A 23,341-nucleotide genomic window follows, 5' to 3' on the forward strand; every position below is an offset into this window, starting at 1 on the left:
TTTTATGTGTTCGTAGGATTGCCAACAGGATCCAGGAGAGCTTTATTTTCCAATCAGTACCAATTTGTGTTAATTTTCTCTAGTATGTGTCTGATTCCATAGCATCGGTCATTTTGCCTATCAAGGCACCAGTTAATGACCAAGTCAGCAAACTGAAAGCTAAGGACATTTCAGTGTCAACATTGGAAAATGCGGACATTAACGATCCGCAATTGCAAATCATATTTGCAAGTCCAAAGAGCATCCTTCTAGAAAAAATGTGTTACATCGAGACAGAATTATATAGATGAGAGGCAGGATTTGTGGCATGTTTGTAGATGAATGCCATGTTGTTCCTGAATGGTATTGGTGTCAGTTATTTTTTCGGTTAGGTAGGCCTGTAGCCAGGGGGTGCAGGGCCGGGAGACATACTTCCTCCCCATTAACAAAAGAGTCACTTTTCATATGTCTGAGGGAAAGAAATAAGAATGTACCTAAAAAGATCCCAAATCGGCATTGTGACGTCAAAATGGATTGTTGCCCAGTCAACTGATTCACGCTATCTTGGTTCAGAAACAGTCAAAATGATCACAACTGCCAGACTGAACATGCAATTTTCAAAGCTATGCACATCCTGAATTTCATCATGTGCAACTTTTACCCTGCATCAAATACCGTCAACTCTGGTGAGACCCCATCTTGGGTATGGGAGTGTTGCTTGGGACCCATATACTACTAAGAAGTAAGTACACCTTGTCTCTGGAAAAAGCCTAGCAATAAGCTGCCTGTTTTGTTTGTGGAGATTTCAAGAGGAAGAGTAGTGTCTCCAACATGTTATGTGACCTGGGATGGATGTCACTTGAAGATAGGAGGGAATCACTTACTTGTACAAAATCACCAACAACGTAGTTCACATAAAACCGGACATCATTCAACCCAAGAGCACAAGATTACACAGGGGCAACAATATGCAATTCAATGAGATCGCAGCCAAAACTAACATTTGTATGCAGTCTTTTTTACCAAGAACCGTGAAAAAATGGAATAAACTACCTCAGGAAGTCATCAGCACCCCAAACCACAACCTGTTTAGATAAGAAGACCTCTTAGCTAGACTTCCTTGTGGAGTAATCAAGAGGACAAGTACCAAGTACCAAGTAAGTGCCAAGTATTGCTCGACCCAAAGGCTAAAGCTGAATTTATACTCAATCGCTTTTGCAGAAAAGCGATTTTCACACATACTCATACATTCCCAGAGCGTCAAGCCGATCAATCGATTCAAATCGCCGAGGCAAAAACGACGTCGCTTTTGCAAGTTGAAGAAATCTCAACTTCCCTGCGATATCGCTTGACACATGAATCCGTCAACCAATCATATACAACCATCTGAATCTATTATTTTGCTAATTAATTTACCTTTCTCGATTATTAACTTTTGGTGATGAATTAATTCAAAGCAATGATTATTGACAGCAACTGATGTTTTAGAAATGTATTTTGTGGCATTTAGAATATTTTAATTGTCGTCTGCAATCGCTATCGCCGTGATAAGTATAAATGCAAAAGCGACGAGAGATGAATCGCAAAATTCGGCGATTGCCCATCGCTTTTCAAAAGCGTTTAATCGCAATCGCTCGGCGATCGAGTATAGAGCAAAATTGTTCATTTAATAATTTGATGGCATTAGCTTTCCTTTTCCATGCTATTTTTCTTTAACTTTTTTTTCTTTTCTCTCTATACATGCAAGTAATACTTATGTAAGCTTTCAAGCTTGCTTTGAGCAATATGCTTGAGTCTGGTCCCATCAGGGTCCAAAGCATGTGCCCCCCCCCTGGACCGACTAGTTAAACAAACAAACAACAAACTAATAAGAAGACACTCATCAGTGATGCTGCACCTAATCACTGCAGTGCACAAGTTGCTGAATTAGGCTACTTGAAGCCTGCCTGGAGTAACTCAAAATATTATGCTGCAACATGCCTAAAGTATGGCTGCTTTGGGAGGTTTTCAAGCAATAGCATCCTGTATTGAATTTGGTTCCATTAAGATGACAAATAAAAAGGTTAATGTGCATTGAGAGTAGTGGAAAACAGTCTGCTTATCATACAAAACAATTTTTACCCTTGAAGATCCAAGTGATTATTTGTTGCTTGTATACTAACACAAGACCTTACCCTGTGTTTAGTGTTGATATGTCCACTGAGTTGTTGGAGATCCTTGTTGCTAGGTAGATGGAGATTGTTGCTATCTTCTTCCTCCACTGCTGCTAATAACTGACGATGGACCTGAAAACAAACAAGCTGCATGTTACAGGCCTCACATTGTTTCACTTGCCAGGTATACAGCTCGCATCATGTGGTTCATGAACTTTAAGACAGTACCCCCTTAAAGTACAACAAGTAAACCCATACAGTCCAACTTCCCTTATCAGACCTCTTTTTATAGAGATCTGGCAACTTGATCTTTATAGGAAACATAATTGTGTTTTTAATACTTTGACACCTTAATTTCATGCTCTGAAGGATTTATATCGATGTTGCATACAGCACTCAAATACCACCTTTCAGTGTCCCCATATTGAGTATTCATTTGTTGTCCCACACATTCAATGCAAAATCAGACATAATTTGATCCAGATGTTTCACTTATGCTTGGCCAATGCTTGGTCCAATCATGGCCAGGTAAGAGGTTGGGCTGTAGTTACATTAGCTACAGAGCTACATTGATCACAATTATTCAACCTTTGAAAAAAATTCACAGGAAATCTGCTTATTCAGATGCTTTCTGCACAAGTTGGACCAGAGAGAGCAAAACTTCATTGCATACAACAGCTACATGTAGGACATATAAATATTTGAATCCAACAACAGAATTAATTAATTTGACCCACTGTAATGTTTTCTTAGAAAAACAGTGGTTTTACTGTACTTACAATGACATCAGCATATCTTCTAATTGGTGATGTAAAGTGAGTATATCTATCGAGAGCCAAACCTACGAATCAAAAGTATACAAGAAAATGGCATGAGTTATCCAGAAATGGTTGGTTCCTTGAAAAACCGATATCACTAAACAATGTAGGGCACATGGAATACAGTATACTACAAACACACCTGATTCTGGGTAGTGACATTGTAAATTGTACATTACCTGAAGATTGGAGACAATCAATGTCATAAAGTTAAAAACTGCAATATTTTATTTATTTCTAAGTTTGACATTTAAAAAATTTTCAGATTCAAATAATACAAAGGAAAGCTGTGTCATTAGTGAAGACAGTTGATGACGAAACTAAACTCATAATCCCTCCTTGTAATCTATACACCAATTTCTGTGCTCTCTTACACAAAGGATAAACCTTAAAGTGACTTACCATAATGAAAGAATTGGTCTCTTGGAAGACTCCCAGTAGAGAAATAGAGTGCATTAGACATGGCTTTGGTAGCTAGAGATCTCAGGATTCGGTTATATAAGGGATCATTACTATCTACACATTTGTCTAATGAGTCTGCTAATGCCTTGTTAGAACTGAAAAAAATGATTGGATAAAAAATGACTATCAGAAGTGTCACTATATACAGATGAGGTAACGCCGTATCAGACATTTGGTTGGCAGTTTTCATTGTTCTTTGCCCAGCAGTATGCATGCTCATCATGTTTGGCTGAGGACCTGTGCTTTTAGAACTTGCACCAGATCAGATATTGGGCAATACAGGTATTTTAAAAACAGTGAACTGGTTGTGTGATGTTCCAGCATATTAATGGACCAGTTGCTTATAAACATTGCCCCCACCTCATCAAAACAGTGGGTGATAATGGGCTATCCAGTTGAAATCCATGTGGGAACACAGGTGGTGTAGATTTCAAATAGAGTCACCCATTCATGTAACCCCATTTGAAATTTATACACCCTGCATGGACGATTAAGGTCATATCTTCCGTAGGGGGTGTATGACTTAGCCCAAGTAAGTCAGTCCAGCCTTGTGTCTCTCCTCATCCCGTATCTTGAAACACCATCAACATTTAATGTAAATGTCTATATTTTATTTATGTATTTTTTATGTAACTTTGATGTTTGTCACCTGAATGTTTTAATAAATGTTTAAATGTTGTAAAATATCTTTATAAATTAGCCATTTTACTACCATAAATGAATTATACAGTGCTAGACTAAATTGTCAAGTATCTATTTATTCAGTATTTAGTATAACATGTAATGAATTCAATCTAGTTTAATCTCACCTGGTGTCTATTCTATAGCCTTTTGCCTTGGCACAATACAGCAACTCCTGGAATTGGTCTTGTCTTGGTAAGGGATGATGCCGCAACTGAAAAATACAAGAAAACAACTAATTGGTTACACTGATCCGACACCTGCTTGTATTGTAATTCATTCAGGTGTGAAGTAAATTCAAAATTGAGACTTACGACTGATATCAAGACCGACTTCTTATTTTATTGAACAACTGCCCGCTAACCCATGACATGACTGGACAATTTTACCTGGTATTATTCCAAACTTTACACTATGAGTAAAAATTATGATGACACAGTACGTGGCAGACATATGTATTTCCATTAGCTGCTGTGTGTACATGTAATTGCCTGTGATTATGCATATGTAAACTCATGCACTGTAGGGGTGAACTCATTCATACCACAGTCATTTGTACAGAGAGCAGCCAGATCCGTATGCAGGATATATTTCGGATGGGTGCGGGACTTCCGAAAAAGTGGACCATTTTCAAATGAAAAGTGTCCTTTTTGAACTTTTTGAATCTCTTATCACCAAAGAGTGGTCCTTCTGCCAATTATTCTTCCAATTTTGTTCCTTTTTATTGGAAATATAGCAAAAAGTGATGCTTAGTGGATTTTTGGGGCTATGTTTCTGCTGAGTAGGGTCCATGTTTGAAATTACAGTGCATTTATTTGACATCTTACCAGTGCAGAGGTAGAGAATGCTTCAGCAATCTTCTTGGCTACCCAGTGATTAGCAAAGATCATGCACTCTGCAATGGTCTCATGAATCTCCATAGTCTGCAATATTAAGAACAAAAAGTAATAACACTTGTGTCAAAATATCCAATAGTTTTATTTATAGAAAGGTATGTCATGCGTCAGAATGTTATATGTCTTAGCAAACTTTGTCATTTTTTTCAATTATTTTCTTTACAGGATTTTCTTGACCATCACAGAAGTGAATCTGTCTCAAACCGTATCTTCCCATGTTATACATTGTACATAAATGTATGTACACAATTTTGACTTCATGAGTTACCTGAATCATGGAAGTAGGAGATGCTTTTCCAACATTGTTGCAATGTGTGGAATGAGCCACTATACCCCTTACAGAAAGTTAGGAAGATACACTTGAATATTTACAACAATGGTCAATTTTTTGAGGACATATGCAAAGCCATCAATAAGGAAAATAAGACTTATCTAAAATATTTAGCATACAAATGACAAATATAATACACATTTCATCAGTCTAATCTCTGACTTGAGGTCAACGTAATATCACTGCTGACCTGTTTAGGCACTAGATCTTCAATCTCTTGCTCTTCATTCAGTTCAACTTTAACCTCTTCACCTTCAAGTTGTACAGCGCCCCCTACAACACGCCTTGCTTTCAGATGCCTGGCAATATCCATGAGTTTATCCACACACCATTTCAGCTCTACCAATCTGCAAAGACATTTTATCATTTTGAATTATCAATGTTGTTTATCACCAAACTAAAATAAATTCTCTCATATTAAATTAATGATTATGCCCATATTACTGTATTCTCTTCTTGTAGAATTAAGGTTAAATACAATGGATTTTCAAGGCTTGATTCCAGAGGGGCGTAAGTTAATAATAGAAACAGCCATGCAGAAAAAAATGAACTCAAGCGTAGGCCTACTTGGTGTATCAATCTACATGCAAAATGACCACGAACCTATGAAACCGTGGCACGTGAGTCATCCTGTTGCAGGGATAGGGAGGGAGGGGGAAACCATGATAGGGGCTGCCGGGGTGGGGGAAGCCGGTTTCTGCAATTTTTCTATGGTATTTTATAAATTTTCATTTTTTTAAATAATTATTATCCTTAGATGATAACTGTCGTGAAATAAATCAATGCCGCTATAGACTAGTAATAGGCCTAGTAGGCCTACCCTGATTATGCAATATATACAACAATAACTACAACAACAATAATAATAAACCAACAACCAATATCTAATTTGTAAAAAATATTCATAGGCTTATGAGGCCGCGTCTATTTAGACTAGTCGGCCTATTAATGAATTATACAATAATAAAAAAAAAACGGCAAAAACAATCAATCACTGCAGTCAGAAAGAAATAAACGAACAAGAAAGAAGACAGAAAAAGAGAAAAGTAAAAAAAAAAGAAGAATTGGACCACACAGGGACTCGAACCCGTACTAGTTGACCAGCTCAAAACAATTACAAATAGTAGAGGAGATTATCAGACAAGCGCGCTAGTCGATTGCGCCACACAGGCAGCTTACGAAATCTATTGGTCTCAAACTGACTACATGATCAATAGTGCATGCAGGCTGTTATGATAAACAAGCGCATTCCTTCGCAAAGTCGGAACGCATCGATGACGAAAAAACTCTTTTTTTGCAAAAGTAGCTTCAATTAGGAATGAAAATCAAGTGGTAGAGTAATCGACAGACAGTTGAGAAATAATGTTGGTCAAAATTAACGTTCCACAATCAAGATATCGATAATGTAAAAAAGCAGTGTTTTCTCAAGCAAGATTCTCAAAAATGTTCCCTAAAAACGGGCTTTTAAGATTTAATTGGTACTGTATTTGGTTCTTCCCCATGGCAACATTATTTCTTTGATCAATTTGTAGTACAATACAAAAAAGAAAACAATCACTCGGGGTGGTTTTATACGGGGCGCACATTTGAAAAAAACGTCATGGAACACGTTTTTGATCTTGTGAACATGGTGCGAAAAAAGGCTTTAAAAGAATGATTTTCAAATTTATTCTAAAAATTTGTGTAAACACACAAAGAAAATGTTAAGCTACATCCAATGCACCAACATTTCACTCACTGCGATATCTGGTTACTGAGAAAACTCTCTTTTAGAGAACAACTTTATACGTCTTTTATACATCTTTTATACGTTTCTTAGTGTAACCTTAAGAAGTATTGTTGTGCAAATATTCCTGACTTACAGAGCAGTCCATTACGTATTCTTTTTTTGAACCAAGATAAAGCAATGTATTAGAATACAACAATGGTTGTTACTACAGTGATCAGCACTGGTTGGCAGCCCTCAAATATACTTTGTTCAGCTTAAAATTGGCAAAATAAAAATATGCATACATTTTGCTGACTGGTTTTACACTCACACAGAGTAAGATCAAAGCAGTTAAATTGAATACATTTGTACCAAGTAAGTCTGATAAAAATAATAATAATTAAAATGAATGGCTTATTTTTGTGTGATACAGAATATTATATTGCACTCGATGCAATTTTCCATCTTGTGCAAAGTCATTGGATATTATATAAATACACCTACTTTTTGTCTACTGTAGCAGCATCCAGCCCATCTAATTCTGGTATGTCATCTTTCACTTGCTTCCCATCATGCAATGATTGTGCTGCCTGTATTTAAAATAACAAAATGACTCAAAATAATTAGGAAAAGACATTTTAAAGTATATTTTAGGACTGCACTTTGGGATTTGGGTTACTCAACCACCAGAATGCCGTGAGCCAGAGAAAATATCTTACACTTCCCACTGTGCATTTCTTCCCTGTACTTATTTGCTATTCAGTGATTCTGATTATGATTTACCAGTGGCAGCGATATCTAAGCGCTTTGAATCCTCTGGAAAATGCACTATATAAATCCAAAATTTATTTATATTTATAAACATGGGCCGATAGTGACAGGAAACACCTCAATTGCAATATCTAGATGAGCTCTGCTAATTGAGGTTTTTATTATCAACCTATGTTGTGCTGAATAGCAAATGCATTGTGGGAAGTGTAAGATATCTCCTCTGGTCGCCGGCACCTACAACATAATTTGTTCAAATTTTTCTACTTACTTTTGACTTTTTCATACCTTAACATGAACACATTAACTAATCTTTCACACTGCGTAGAAAAAGCAATATAAATATTGCCAGAAATGTAACTTGCAACTGTGACAGTTTTGCATTCTGTTTAGTAAAAACAAACAAACAAACATACATACGTATACCATACCTCATAGAACATCTTGTAAGCAGACCTGATGACCGTTCTTCCATACCAAACTTTGATCACTTCAGTATGTGTTCGGATCAAGTTGCCAAATTACACTGACTGCATAGCGATCAACACCACCAATAAGCGAGCACAGTTGAGCACTTAATATCTCTGGCAGCATGTCATATCGTCGATCTGCTAGATATACTGTTGTTGATCTATCAAGAAAGCAACACAAACTTGATTCAAAATGTTGAGTAAAATAATATAAGGACTTGCAGTTATCTTAAATGTTAAAGTCAGACTCCTGTCACCGCATGTGACCCAAGATAGCAAAATCATTTCCAGACATGCTATATTTGACCTAATTAGTACCCTGGGCACTTATCAAAGTCATTTCAAGGGGGCACTTTTTATGCATTATAATAATGTTCTGAAAAACAAGTAAAACAATGGCCTAAGTCACAGTAATCATTAAAAACTGTAAACAAATGTCACAGTCATTGAAACTCAATATCAAGACGTGTTTCCTTTAATTTATTAAACACTTTTGTACCCAATAACATGCTAAATGTGTAGTAAAAGAAGATGGTCTAACATGTTTAAGTCAGGAAAGTGCACATGGGTAATAAGTAGGTCAAAAATGTTTGCTTCAATAGAAAATGTCACATAATTTTATGGTAAGGCTGAAAATTTGTCAAAATATAAATTCACTAATGTCCCATATGAATGTATCAAAGTATGTCACTTACCTTGACCTTGCTTCTAAATCTGTGAGTGAATCTGGTTTGACAAAATAAGTCACATCTGCTATGTGAACACCTAACTCAATGCGCCCATTCTTAAGTTTCCTGTGAAAAAGTAAATAGAGAGAATGTATGAAACAAAAGTCTGCAGTGCTATATTCTGTTTGTCAACTATAAAGTTTATGGACTAATTACAAGAAAGTTGAGTCAAAGGTCAAAATTAGCACCTACAAGCTGCTTTTATGCACAGAAGCATTGTAAGCTGGTCAGCTGGCTAAACAAACACAACTCTATCATGTACCTTGTTTGACAAGAGCTGGAGGAGTAGGCATTCTTGTTTGTGATGGTTTGTCATTCAACATCAATGAAACTTGTGAATTCAAATCAATCGAATACATTGATATTACGGTCTCTTCAAAATCAAATTCTGTGCGTCTCCTGATCATCTACAGACCTGGATATACCAACAAGATGTTTCTTGATGACTTTTCGTTCTTACTGGAGTCAATGATTGCAACACCTGGCAGGTTACTAATCACTGGTGATTTCAATGTCCATGTCTACGATTGCAATGATTGTGAAGCGCTGACAATTATATTTTTCACTCAGTGTGTATATTTGATTTTTTTGCATTTTTACTCTAATCATTTTGTATTATAATTATATTCTCCTGCTTGTTTGATTTGTAATTTTTACAATGTTATTTGATTTGTTGTAATTTTATAGGCCTATTATTGCTTTGATGCATAATACTTTAATTTTGTTTGATTTATACTCGGGGAGCTAGGACCACTTTCTATGCACCCCCCACAGGACCAAACCAAACCAAATTTTTAGGTTCCTAAGATGACCCTAAAACATAATCAGGATGTTCCCAAAAATATAAACTGGCCCCAAGGGGTAAAGGTCATCGAACTTTGCATAGGGTCAAAATTTCAAACTTGCTCAAATTGTGTTGAAAACCATTCCAATGTATTCCCCTAGTCACAAGGATTCAGGAAATGTATAGTTTGACCTATCTAGGATGTACCGTTCTTGAGTTATAACCAAAAAGGTCAAAGGTCACGTTTTTGCCTCTATGGGGGTCGAAAACATCAAAGTGCTCCGATTTTGCCAAAAGAGGTGTCAAAATGTTCGTTTTGATGAAACAAATAAAATAGGGATAGGATTGCACCATCTTGGATGTTTTGTTACCTAGGTAACACACCAAAATAGGTCAAGGTCAATAAGCCTCAAGGGTAGGGCCTACTTGACCTATTTTGCTGTGTTACCTAGGTAACAACATCCAAGATATTACAATCTATCCTTATTTGATTTGTTTAACCAAAACGAACAATTTGATACCTCTTTTGGCAAAATCGAGCACTTTGTTGTTTTCGAATTTATAGAGGCAAAAAACGTGACCTTTGACCTTTTTGGTTATAACTCAAGAACAATACGCCCTAGATAGGTCAAACTATACATTTTCTGAATCCTTGTGACTAGGGGAATACATTGAATAGTTTTAACACAATTTGAGCAAGTTTAAATTTTGACATTATGCAAAGTTCGATGACCTTTACCCCCTTTGGGGCCAGTTTATATTTTTGGGAACATCCTGATTATGTTTTGGGGTCATCTCAGGAACCTAAAAAAGGTTGGTTTGGTTTGGTCCTGTGGGGGGTGCACAGAATGTGGTCCTAGCTCCCCGAGTATTATCCTCTTGTGAATCTTGCTGTTGTGTGCATCCTAGCAAAGTACATTTTTGCATTTTGCACAGTTCGTTATTTGGTTTGTTTCAATCTCTAGTAACATGCCCTCCATGTCATCATGATAGAAAGTCATATCAATATCTGCAAACCAACAAAGAATTTCAGAAACTTGTTTGTCCCCATGTACCATCTCAGAGTGGAACTCACAACCAAAACACATAGTCAACAACATCACACCAACTGAATCATTTAAAGCAGTAGTAATCAACCACCATAGCAACTAAATACATACATACACCTAACCATTCGCACCTGGCTTCTCCTGGAAATGTTAAGATGTACTCCTTCAAAGTCCTAGCATCTGGCTTACCTGACTGATAATGTATCATCTACATCCTCACATCCTTTAGGATCAATACTAAAGATAAGATGAGAGCGTCGTAAGTCTCGCCTCTTCTTCACTTCATCCTCGTCCATTACCCAGGGGTTCTGCTCTGTGTTCTCTGGCATTTCTTTCAGCTAAAATAAATATTTAGAAGGTGTATATGAGCTATAATGGTTCTGTTATAAACAAATATATTATATCCAAAGAATACCGACTCAAAATTGCAATCTTTTTTAGTCTAAAGCACAATCTAAACCAGGATATCGTTATCAGTCTTAACTGAGTGCATTATTCAAGACTGCTTTGAAATCATCAATATTTTAACTCATGAGGGAATTAACACAATTGATTTGCAACATACCAATCCTTCAGAGAATGGTCCAACAGAGAGGTTCTTTTCCACCAATACAGCAGCAATCTCTGTTTCCAAGTCACCTATGGTCCCTAACGACCTTACAAAATGACCATTTGGAAACATGGAATCCGTCTCCCAGGAGTCTATCCGCACAACAATCCTGTATTGTAGACACAAGGTTTATATACAGAAATGTTGCCTGATATTTTGCAGCAAGATGGTTAAATCTCTGCTACCTTTGTAATTTAAGGTTGATATGTTTGTTTGTTTTTTCTTGTTTCAAACAAATCCAAATCTTGTAATCCTGACTTTGGTGTTTGCCATCTTGGATGATCATGTTCTCAAAAGAGATGTGATTCATTGCTTCTCCCATAAAAACTGACTGTCCCATCAACCTTAGGTTGTGATTGTGATATGAGAAGAAACTTGATAAGCATAAAACTACAGAAACATTCAACCAGCCTTTTTAATACAAAATGTCAGGTTGTCAGGAACTTGGAAATTCAGGTACAATGGAAGGTGCAGTGTTCGATTTACCTGGATTCGCATCGCAAAATGCGAGTAATTTTTTACAAACTGCTACTCAACTACACAGACCAGTAGCAAAAATGCGATCCCAAAAATTGGGGAAAAATGCCTACTTGCGATCGTGAACCACGCTGATATACCATCATTTGCAAGTTGCCATTTGTCGAAGTCAAAATGTTTCCATAAATTCCATTTCCAAGAAAATAATCCACAAAAATATGACCCAAAAGTCCCTAAATCGTGATGTTTACGCCATTAAACTAAATACAGTATCCTCCCTTGTATGCAATTTTTTTTCCATGATGTGTTGTGTTACAAACTTCCATGTATTACCAGATAACTAAAAACGTGCATATTAATTTTATGACGTCATAGAAGTAGCACTGTTTATATGGTGTATAGTTCAGTGGTGAGATGGAAATATCGTGTGTCCTTGGTGACAATCTTCCAAAATTATACAAGATTTTTAGGATTTCATAGATTCCTCACATTATTTTAATGCTTCAGCTAATAAATTAGTGAGTTTCCTCTACTCAAAAATGTAGGACTTCTCTTGATTACTGAAGGAAAATTTGCGTTTAGAAAGGGCACACGGTACACGATAATCAGCTTAGGAAGTTTAGGTGCCGAATTTTGAACCACATTCGGTCTGCAACACTGCAGTTGCATAACATTTTTTTAAGCATTGAGTACTGGGATTGAGTAATCTGTGAGAAGATAAGAAAATACAAAAAATCGATAAAATATGGTGAAAACAAACTGCTACTCAAAATTTTGGAATTGCTACTCAAATCTGAAAGTGAGTAGCAATTTTTGCTACACAAAAAAATAGATGAAAATCGAACACTGGGAAGGTGCTAACAAAATACAGAGCAACTTAAGAATAGCAGTCATCAACCCCAACCATAATCCAAAACCCTTATCCTAGTATTTTAATCCCAACCCTAATTCCCAACCATAATCCTAATATTTTGGGCAACAGTTAAACAAAATTATTGCCCAAATTCCTTCAAGTTAACAGCATTGCAACATTTTATCTACATCATATTATGATTACCTTGGAAATAAGCCTTCACCTCTGACAGCAAAGGCAAGTATTCCAGTTTATATCCATACACCCAGACACGACCTTAATTGCTCTCACAGGGAGTATAGATTTCAAATTGAGTCACTATTATTCAGGTACCTCCATTTGGAATTCACACACCCTGTGTGGAAGATTGAGGTCATGTCTTCCATAAGGGGTGTATGGATTTCAACTGGAATAGCCCAATTTCAAATTTCAATCCATTTATTTCATTTTACCTCTGGTCTTTTAGCTGTAGTGCATGTCTTGTACTAATGCGTATCTTAGGAATGCTGTAGTCCCATGGAATCACTAAGATCTTATCACTCTGACCACCTCCAGTCTGCTGCTGCAAGAAGAAACAGTTAAACACAGTATTCAAATGATAATGGCCAATTGCATTTTGTACCCAAATGAAAAAACATTCATATGGTTTCGTTCTTTCAGCAGTGCTGACATCAAAATCGACTGATTTATCATGCAAAAACATAAAAACTTGTCCATTTTGTAATTTAAAAAAGACACACACACCAAGGATGCATATAATGATGATTGTTCATTTTCGCCGACTAGAGTTCATTGATGGTACAATAAGAGGTAATGATGCAAATCTATGTATGGATGTGTGTCCCTACCCTCTCTCCTCAGTAATGTTCATATTGTTTTTATATTAAAAATTAAACAGAAAGAGTCACCAACACCTGTAATTTTTACTGCAAAATTCTTCACAAATGAACAGACAAATTAAATATTTTATCCTTAACAATTGCCCCTATTAAAATTACAAATAATTTGATTCTAACCTAGAATTACAATTACCTCTAAATCATCCGGCAGTGATACAACATAGTCCCTCCAGTTTCTCTGAAGAATTCCAACAACTCTTCCACATGGCATAGATTCACTCTTCTCACTACCAACATCATCTGAGCCTGTCATATTGAAACATAGATACATTGTAAGTTAACATAAAAAATTTGGATTTGGTTGATCCTTTTGGATGGTTTCAACTCACCTGAATTTAAGGCCAGAGTAATGGAAGACATATTCGTTCACGCCCGAATTTGAGATTTCTTGCTATTTATCAACACTAAGATGTATTCTTTCACTTGAAACTGATAAAATACAACTTGCTAATATTTACTTGTATTTTTGCTTGATTTGTTTCACTCTTTTCAACTCTAAAAAGTCACATGGCTCAAGACAGCTTAGTAAATTGGCGGAAATAATGAGTCAGAAATGCGCGAATGCGAAATATTTTGATTACGCAGCGATTAAGCTTAGCGTGTGTGGCGTAATTCTGCTGCAGATATGTCCAACGCAGTCTAGGGCGCATTCGGTTTGTTGTTCATGCCAGCAAATGTGGTGTAAACAAAACAAAAATTTGCAGTCAAAATGCCACCTAGATTTTTTAATTATTTTGAATTTTGGCGCACTGAAAGCAGACATTACAGATTTATTGGTGCAAAAAGATGCATATTTAGACCATGCACCAGATACAGCTTTTACAAGCATGAAAGTCTTACCGTTTTAAAGTATAAGGACGTTTTGTGCATAATTTTGACATTTTTTTACTAAAACGTCGATTTCTCAGAGTTCACTTTTGACAATATTGCACGATTTTTGTGACAAGATAACTCGAAAAATATGCAAGCAAAAGGTTAACTTTTTGCACTATCGTTTAGAGTACATCAAAGCCTAGGGAAGGTTTTCTCATTTTTTTCAAAATATTTGTTTTAAACAAAAATATACACCATTCTGTGCAATTTTTAGCTTAATAAAGTGACAAAATTGTTTTTTTTCACATGTTTTTTCAATATTTGAAAAAAGAGATTTAATTTCAAAAAATAAAAAACCTTCCGTAAGTTCATGTCTCTTCTTTATGAAAAGCTAACTGAATTTTTTTTACTCTGAACGGATTTTTTTCTAAGTTGTCACAAAAAAAATGGGGTAAAAAAGTGAATTTTTGTGATTTTTTCAAACACTCAAGATTTTTTTTTTTTTTTACGTCATCATGGGATTCCTTGACTCATTTTCTTTCCAAAAATGTATAGTTTTATATACTTTTGAAATACAATTCAGAAATAATGATGCTCGAAAAGGTCCATGTTCTCTCCCATTACACTGGCCTTAATTACATTGTAAGTTATCCAATTGAGATTGAGGGGTACCAGCCATTTGTCGATGGAAATTTGCAAATTTTAATTTTTGGGCAGAAGAAACAGAATGAACATGACTTACCAGCCGCTTTGAGAGATATAATTCTTCCAGTCCACTCAGCTTGGGGCAATAACTCTACTACAACTATGTCACCATCTACTGCACGATTCCTGTTGAGAAATAATTTGACATACAGTGTTTGTTTGTATGGTCCCGGAATGGCCAATGTGATGAATGTCATCAACAAGGAATAATTCAAAACACATTTCAACCAAATTATTACCTTTGAAGGAAAGGTAACCAAAACTTATGAACATATAATTATGGTGGTCTTAGTTTTTTTAATCTAGCACAATCACTAGCAAAATCAAAAAATGGTTGCCTTTGATGAAGAGTCTGCTGGAATGAAATACTTTTGGTCACTAAATAATACCTTCAATTTCCATTACATATACTTTTATTGTGCACACACAATTATGACAGTTAACATAAAATTTATTGTGATCTAACATTGCTATCTTCTACAATAATTTAGAAAGTTTGAAAGAAGGTCCTTACCTATTTTTTCTTCCTGCTATAAGAACATCAGACTTCTGATCACTTGATCGTCTTCAAAGAATATATAACATACATTTTGTAATAAATGATTTATATTTGATAATACAAAACATACGGATGACTTGCCTTACAAATTATTATTGCTAAAATCTGTACATAATCGGCAAGAGAGCCTTTTAAGTGATTTTTCATTAAACCACATAAAAGTAATATCTCTATTACTAGAGTAATATCTCTGCTGGGGCAGGTGGTCTTTGTGGAAAGGTGGCAAATACTTTATAGCTTCATTTTGAAAAAAAAAATCATTTCAAAGTCCAGTTTATAGTATATTTTGGTGTCTCTGTTGTGTGGAGAGTTTTCAGAATCCCAACCAAAAATCCCCACTCACACCAAAGTTTAGGGTACTTGATCAGGACTGTACCTTGCTATGGTGGATGGCATGGGCGGTGTCCCAGGTACCACCACTAAACAGTGGTTTTATGTTATCTTCCACCACTCAAATTACCAAAATATGTGTACATAGCTGCACATTGCTAAAATATTAAAGGCTCAATGCCATAAACAGGTTTTTAGCAAAATTATCAATAAACTTATGGTAAAATCATAAGTAGAGTTCTGTATTCTCAAAAGTTCAATTAAACCACTAAACTTCAACACACTTACATATTTCTTGAAACAAATGCTTCTTCCTGTGCATGATGTCTATTCACCCTGATGGCACCATCTATATATCGTCCTGATTTAATTCCTGCTGATAATACATCCATAGGGAGGTACTCTGTGTATTCTTTGCTGCTTCCTAGGAATGACAAGGAGGATAGAACATATGAATTCAATCTTAGGCCCAAAAGTGTAATACACACAGATGTAGCGATAGCACCCCAACACACAAAGTCCCTATGCTTTGTACAGTGTGTTGTATATGCAATGAGAATTCTCACATATTCAAGAGGGCCAATCATTTCATTGCTTGTGTCAAACAACTCAAGCATGGCTCAAATTCAAATAAGAATTAGCATCTTAATGCATGACATGGGCATCACAAATGTTTGTGCAATGCATTGGGATATTCTAGTTTTAAACCATATACTCCCTATGGAGGACATGACCTTAATCTCACACACAGGGGGGTGTAAATTTCAAATGGAGTCACCCATTCAGGTAACCCCATTCACACTCCTGTGTGGAAGATTAAGGTCATGTCTTCCATAGGGGGTGTATGGATTTCACCTGGAAATCCCCATTACACACAAACGGCAAACATGTACACACTGGGGATAGAAGTTTACTGAGCGCATGGTGCATGGCCCAAGCGACACACAAACATACAAGAACCCAAACTCCCTCAGTCTTAACCTCTTTAGTTGATAATAACCAGCAACAAAACACAAACCTTTAGACTGAGACTCAACTTCAGCAAGTGATGCTTTCAAGGACTCATAAATATCCAGTGCTTGATTGAGATCTGGCCAGAACATGTTGAGATAATTGCCTATAGACAGGACATAGACTCCAGCAGTCTTACTGCCATATTCCTCAATAACCTGTATGTGTAAAGACAACCAGGTTTGGAAAAATCATCATGGAGATCATTTTAATGGCTCAGCGGAACAAAGACGTATCTCCAGTATCTGCTATATGTATGACTGCATGTGATATGTTTCTTATGCATAGTACATACACTCCTGCAATCCTTTACATGGTATGCATTGTGCATTAGTGAACTCATCATAGCTAATCATACATATGGCAGCTAATGCAGATATATGTCTTATGCAGAGTCTACACATACAAATATACTACATCAAAAACTCTTTTTAAATAAAGGCAAATAGACTAATAGTGCTATGGTGAATCAACTATATACATTAGATTGTCAAGCATGGAGCCAAAAATATTGCACCCAAGCTAGGTATAAACACCTGGTATCTAACAGCAAAATGCTCCCAAAGTCAAATAGTTTTAAGCAATTTTATAGTAGTGTCCCTGGCTAGTTATGCAAATAATTCATTATACATTTCACTATCTACCTTTTCATTTTCAGTTAGCAACACAATAGGCTTCTGGCCAGCTAAGTGATTGTAATACCATACTGCACTCTCATAGACAACTCTGTAACATAACAACATTGAAAAAAAATTCTTACTATTAAAACATACAATATCATATTCACAGGAACTCACATATCACAGATGTCATCTTACATATAGTCTGTGAATTCAAAGACCATATGTAAAAAAGAGACGTCTGTGATATGTGAGTTCCTGTGAACCTGATATAGATTATTTTCATTTATTAAGGTGGCAAGTTGGCACAGCGGTCTAAGACTTCCACTCATAATTGTAAGGTCACTCCAGGTTGTGGGTTCAAATCCAAGTACTGTCAACATGTTACAAACTTAGGCAAGGCTCTTCACCTTTATTGCCTTCAACTCTTCAACCAGGTGTACAAATGGGTACTGGCTTTATTCAATGTCCGGAAGGTAACAGACTCTCTGTGGAGGGTGTGTAGCAATCCCCCGCAGCATCAGTATGTGGAGACGTATGGCCCAAGTTGGTTCGAAAGAGAGATGGGCACTCTGGTCTGTGAACACAGGTTTTTACCCTTAAACTTTTAGTAGTGTGTTTCAATATCTATTAGCCTTATAACCCTCCTGAAAGCATAGACTGTTAATTTGTTTTACACAGCCAATGCTAAAAGCCGCAACAACTACAACAAAGGTGTCTATCTTGTGAACCAGGTTGGGGCTGCCAGGTTTTGTGTATATTTGCCACAACTTACACAACACACAAACTAGCATGTAATTTAAATATAAATTTTGCCCTTCATTTACAACACACATAAATGGTTACGGTGTAATGGGGTGTATCAACACATACCGTTCAATACAAGTACATTCTCACCTGAATTGCCATTGTACGTGATCCTCCCCCGGTTCTCTACTGCAGTATGCATAGTGACAGAATTCATTGGCAAAAACTGTACATCTACTCCTCATATCCTTCACTTTGTTGTATAATCTCTGATAGCTACGCTTGCCACTGCTGTGTCGTACCTGTGATCAGTAACAAAGGAAAGCAAATATTTTGTGATGTATGATTCTTTCTTCACCTTGATGGTACTGATATAAATTATAATGTTAAGAATTGTGTGTAAGTATATTGATCACATTGTAAAGCTTTATGTTTCTATGTTCTGATGTACAATGTGTGGGCCTCTTATCTATGTTGTAATAGTCCCCTTTTCCTATATAATACAGCACAACATGCAATGTGTGATTTGGACACCGATGAATTCACATGTACTACCAAGGGAACCCTATAAGGTTTATTAGGTTCTATCACTTAATATCACAAAATGTTATTGTAGATTACTCCATTATTGGATTCAAAGAAAGAAAGTTGTGCATTATGCATACTGGGCTATTCCAGAAATTAATGGCACCCTCCATAAAGAAGATATGTGAATTTTTCCCATAAATTTTAGGAATCCCCACGACCTACACTACATTCCTCTGAATTGCACCACAGATTATCAAAGAACAGGGATAAAGACCTGGATTGTAATTCTATAGAAATTTTCCAGCCAGCTTTTACTCAATGCAGGGCAATAAAATTAGAAATAGTGTAGACTCATCACTTTAGTAATTATTCCTCTCACATCACTCCATCTAAAGCAAAATATAGGCTACAGAGAATGCAGATTGACCCAAATATAATACAATCAAAACCATCTTACATGGTGCAATACAGTCTGCAAGAAGACAATGCCTATCAATTCAGGTAGTTCTAGTATATCCAAGTAATCACTTGCTGTCTGGCAATCTGGCAGCAGGTAATGGGTTACATCAGCAGGTACAACACAATTGGCAGCTGTAGGGAATAACAAATTTACAATTATACAATAATCAACTTGGGCTTATAATGTTGTAAGTCATGTGCAGGGACAGGCGATTTGCGCGGAAAAAAATAGCAAATTGCGCGGAATTGCGCGGAACTCTTTTTTCAGTGCAAATCATGTATCCCTGCCCATAGGAAAAAAAAATAGCCAATTGCGCGGAAAAAAAGTTCCGCGCAAATCGCCTGTTCCTGGTCATGTGTGGCCAATCTGCTGTCTATGGGGCATATGCGGCCCTTGACAATGTTCATTGCGGCCCATACACACATGAATTGTTACACCTTCACCAAGTGCATGTCACACTTCTTTCCCCTTCCAGCGAGGGGGGCACGTGCCCTGGGTAGTACCTTAGGAGGTACCGAATTGACCAATTCACCATCGATTCTGTGCCCATTCCAAGAGATGAAAGTCAAAATTTGTGTGTGCATTTCAGCACAAATAGTCATTTGAAAGATCAATTTAAGACCAAAATTCAATTTCATTATAACCAAAATCAATTAGTGGTATTAATGTTCACATTTTCATGCACTCCACTTGCAATTCCTGCAAGAAGGTGGGGGCCATTATGTATCCATGGCCCCAAGTGCCACAACCCCTAGCTACACCACTGTCATTGTGTACATAATACATAAATGTTGCTTGAAAATGAAAAGGGAACATTCTGTTCAAAGGAAAGCCAAAAATCTACTATTTCACTTACTTTGTCTGCATCCAGCTAGACACAGCTCGCTATTGCATGGTACATCCTCTCTTAGATAGTGCTCCTGGACTATTCGCTTCACAAAACCTTGGCGGGTTTTATACTGACGAATCTTGTCTATTTTAAGAAGATCCATCATTCATTTTAGCACATATCTGAAAAAGCATAAAATACCAGTTATACTTTGATCAGCTCTTAATCGGCGGGCCTTATAACATTACGGATTAATATCTTTATATTTTATTTCGAGAACTGTGTTGTGACATTTTGCCAGAAGCATCAAAAATTATTCATTCAGGTCCGATACATTGTCTATTTTCTTTAACACACACAATAGAGACCAAAATGGTCAACTACATGACACTTTTAATGTGGGTCTACTATTTGGCGTAGTGATAAAAGCCTAGTTCTATTCCCGCCGATTACAAGCTGATCAAACTGTAGCCGGGTGGTGAATTCCCGGGGGTGAATTCTCAAATTGGTCTTGCCAAAAATGGCTTCCCCATCCCCCTTTGGGCATGCCCAAAATATCCCCCTACATCTGACATGCCAAAAAATCTTTTCCCCCCTTTATAAATGTAAGATTTTTGGGGAACCCAAATTTAAAACCTTAAAGGGCATTTCGTAACCCATTGCCTCACTCCCCCCTCCCCACACACACACACTTTTCACAAAAAAAGTCAATATTTTATACCACTGGAAAGTCTGAAAACCTCTGGCTACATGTTTATGTTCAAAAAAATTCTTGCAGATTAAATTGTTTAGCAAAAATATTGTCAAATTTGTATTTCGTTCTGGTGTACCAGAAATTCACCACCCCGGGTGCACACATATTACTCAAGAACTCTACCTTCGGATCTACACACGATCGTTACGCCAAATTGTCCTAAACCGGGGCCCAAACGCAATACATATTTACATAGAAATTTAAAAGAAAAGATTTGTCAAGGAAACCTAATAAATATATCAATATGTTGTCTACACTTCACTTGACCCAAATATATAATTGTTTTTTGTGATGAGACAATCGCACATGGAATTTTAGAGGGATTGTGATAGCAGTTCCACATAGACTGAAAGCTGCACTATCATGAGACTATGCTGTTTTGTTTTTTAATTGATGCATTAAATGTTGGCTGAAAACTGAATATTTTTAATGAAAGTCAATCTTTGACAAGATGTAACTTTGCTACGGAAAGTGCTATGACAAAACGGTTTTGAGTTTTGGCTTTCTTTACTTAAGGGCTTTAACTTGATAAATAGAATGATGCGGTTTGATGGCAAATTTGAATTCACCTTTCATACAGGTCTAGATCATGTCAGAAATTGATATTTTGTTCCGGGACTGATTATTCGGACTAGCGTCTTATGAACAGTGGCTTCCTTTGACAGGTCTATGTGAGAAGTGGGTAAGTGCAATAGATAGAACAACCGCGACTGAGAGAATCCTCTTCAGCTCACAGTGAACAGATTGCACTGCAGTTACAATGCTTTTACATAGTTCGCAAGGCAAACTTAAAAAAACCGGGCAAAACAGATGTGTCATTTATCGGTATGACATTTTTGTTATTGAAGTATGGTATGGGTTCCTCGTACTAGCTTTTACAGCGCCTGGCATGTAATAGGTATGCCAGGTGAACTCAAATTTGCCATCAAACTACATCATTTTATATATCAAATTAAAGCCCTTGAGTAAAGAAAGCCAAAACTGAAAACCTTTTTGTCATAGCACTTTCCGTGGCAAAGTTACATCTTGTTAGATCGACTTTCATCAAAAAGATTCTGCTAGCAAAATTCCCCAAAACAGCATTTCAGGGTGTTTCTAGATCTTAGTCTCATGATGATAGCAGCTTTTTTTTAATTGAACTGCTATCAAAATCCCTCTAAAATTCCATGTGCGAGTATCTTATTACCATAAAAAATCATATATTTGGGTCAAGTGAAGTGTAGACAACATATTTATGTAGGTTTCTTGAGCTAGCAGTTCTTTTATATTTCTATGTAAATATGAATTGCCGGTTTTGGCCATTTTGGCTGACTAGCAAATGTGTTAACTGAGGTTTCCCTCTCATACCTACATGTACGTATACCAGGTGAATTCAAATTTGCCATCAAACTGCATCATTTTATATATCAAATTAAAGCCCTTGAGTAAATAAAGCCAAAACTGAAAACCTTTTTGTCATAGCACTTTCCATAGCAAGGTTACATCTTGTCAAAAATTGACTTTCGTCAAAAAGATTCTGCTAGCAAAATTCCCCAAAACGGCATTTCGGGGGGTGTTTCTAGATCTTAGTCTCATGATGATAGCAGCTTTTTTTAATGGAACTGCTATCAAAATCCCTCTAAAATTCCATGTGCGAGTGTCTCATCACCAAAAAATATCATATATTTGGGTCAAGTGAAGTATAGACAACATATGTATGTACCGTTTCCTTGAACTATAGCCAAAATAACAAATTCTCGATCATGAGAGCATGGTAGGTATTATAGAAGGAGGTTCCACAGAAAAATCCTAATCCACTCAATAGGTTTAAGCAGATTACGCTATTCAACGCGAGTCATCACTTGAATGGATTTAATCAGTGCAGTCCCTCAAGGCCTCAAACACGGCCTTTGATGTTTATGATCGTTATGCGACAATATCGATTATCTATTTTAAAATTTAATTTAAACAGACCCCCCCAGGTGACCCGGAAATGGATGGTATTAGTGCCCTTTTGCATCGGTCACATGATCTTCGATTGCGTCATTGTGCAGGGACAGACTTAGGTTTCAGTTTTCTACTGGCCTTCCGGGCCAGTGAAATGGCAAATCTACTGGCCCTGCAATAAATTTACTGGCCCAACTTTTTCAATATGTTCTACTGCAAAAAGTGCAAATAAAGAAGCATGTTCCCATGCCCGTAACCAGGGGGCAGGTGGTGAAGAAATGACCCATTCACGAGCGTAGTGAGTGAAAAAATCTAGGTTTTCAGTCCTTGTCGGTCATAAAAGGTCCAAATCTTGAACAAGAGTCCACTTTTTAGAAATCCTGGTCATGGGCC

The 23,341-nt window shown here is 36.6% G+C and overlaps 1 protein-coding gene across 1 annotated transcript in view; it reads right to left on the reverse strand.

Moving 5' to 3' along the window:
• LOC140152879 (DIS3-like exonuclease 1) overlaps window positions 1-23,341 on the reverse strand; it is a 29,675-nt gene that overhangs the window by 4,058 nt on the left and 2,276 nt on the right. The window contains 22 exon segments of the mRNA XM_072175406.1: window positions 2,154-2,264; window positions 2,912-2,973; window positions 3,353-3,507; window positions 4,222-4,307; window positions 4,921-5,016; window positions 5,511-5,667; window positions 7,533-7,618; window positions 8,228-8,290; window positions 8,292-8,427; window positions 8,962-9,060; window positions 11,017-11,165; window positions 11,393-11,546; window positions 13,220-13,329; window positions 13,800-13,912; window positions 15,222-15,310; window positions 15,699-15,749; window positions 16,362-16,497; window positions 17,092-17,242; window positions 17,729-17,810; window positions 18,602-18,753; window positions 19,437-19,570; window positions 20,296-20,450. Coding sequence (XP_072031507.1) covers window positions 2,154-2,264; window positions 2,912-2,973; window positions 3,353-3,507; window positions 4,222-4,307; window positions 4,921-5,016; window positions 5,511-5,667; window positions 7,533-7,618; window positions 8,228-8,290; window positions 8,292-8,427; window positions 8,962-9,060; window positions 11,017-11,165; window positions 11,393-11,546; window positions 13,220-13,329; window positions 13,800-13,912; window positions 15,222-15,310; window positions 15,699-15,749; window positions 16,362-16,497; window positions 17,092-17,242; window positions 17,729-17,810; window positions 18,602-18,753; window positions 19,437-19,570; window positions 20,296-20,434 — 2,511 coding nt within the window. The 5' untranslated portion in view covers window positions 20,435-20,450.

This window comes from Amphiura filiformis, chromosome 5, assembly GCF_039555335.1.
Source record: "Amphiura filiformis chromosome 5, Afil_fr2py, whole genome shotgun sequence".
NCBI classification, from domain to species: Eukaryota; Metazoa; Echinodermata; class Ophiuroidea; order Amphilepidida; family Amphiuridae; genus Amphiura; species Amphiura filiformis.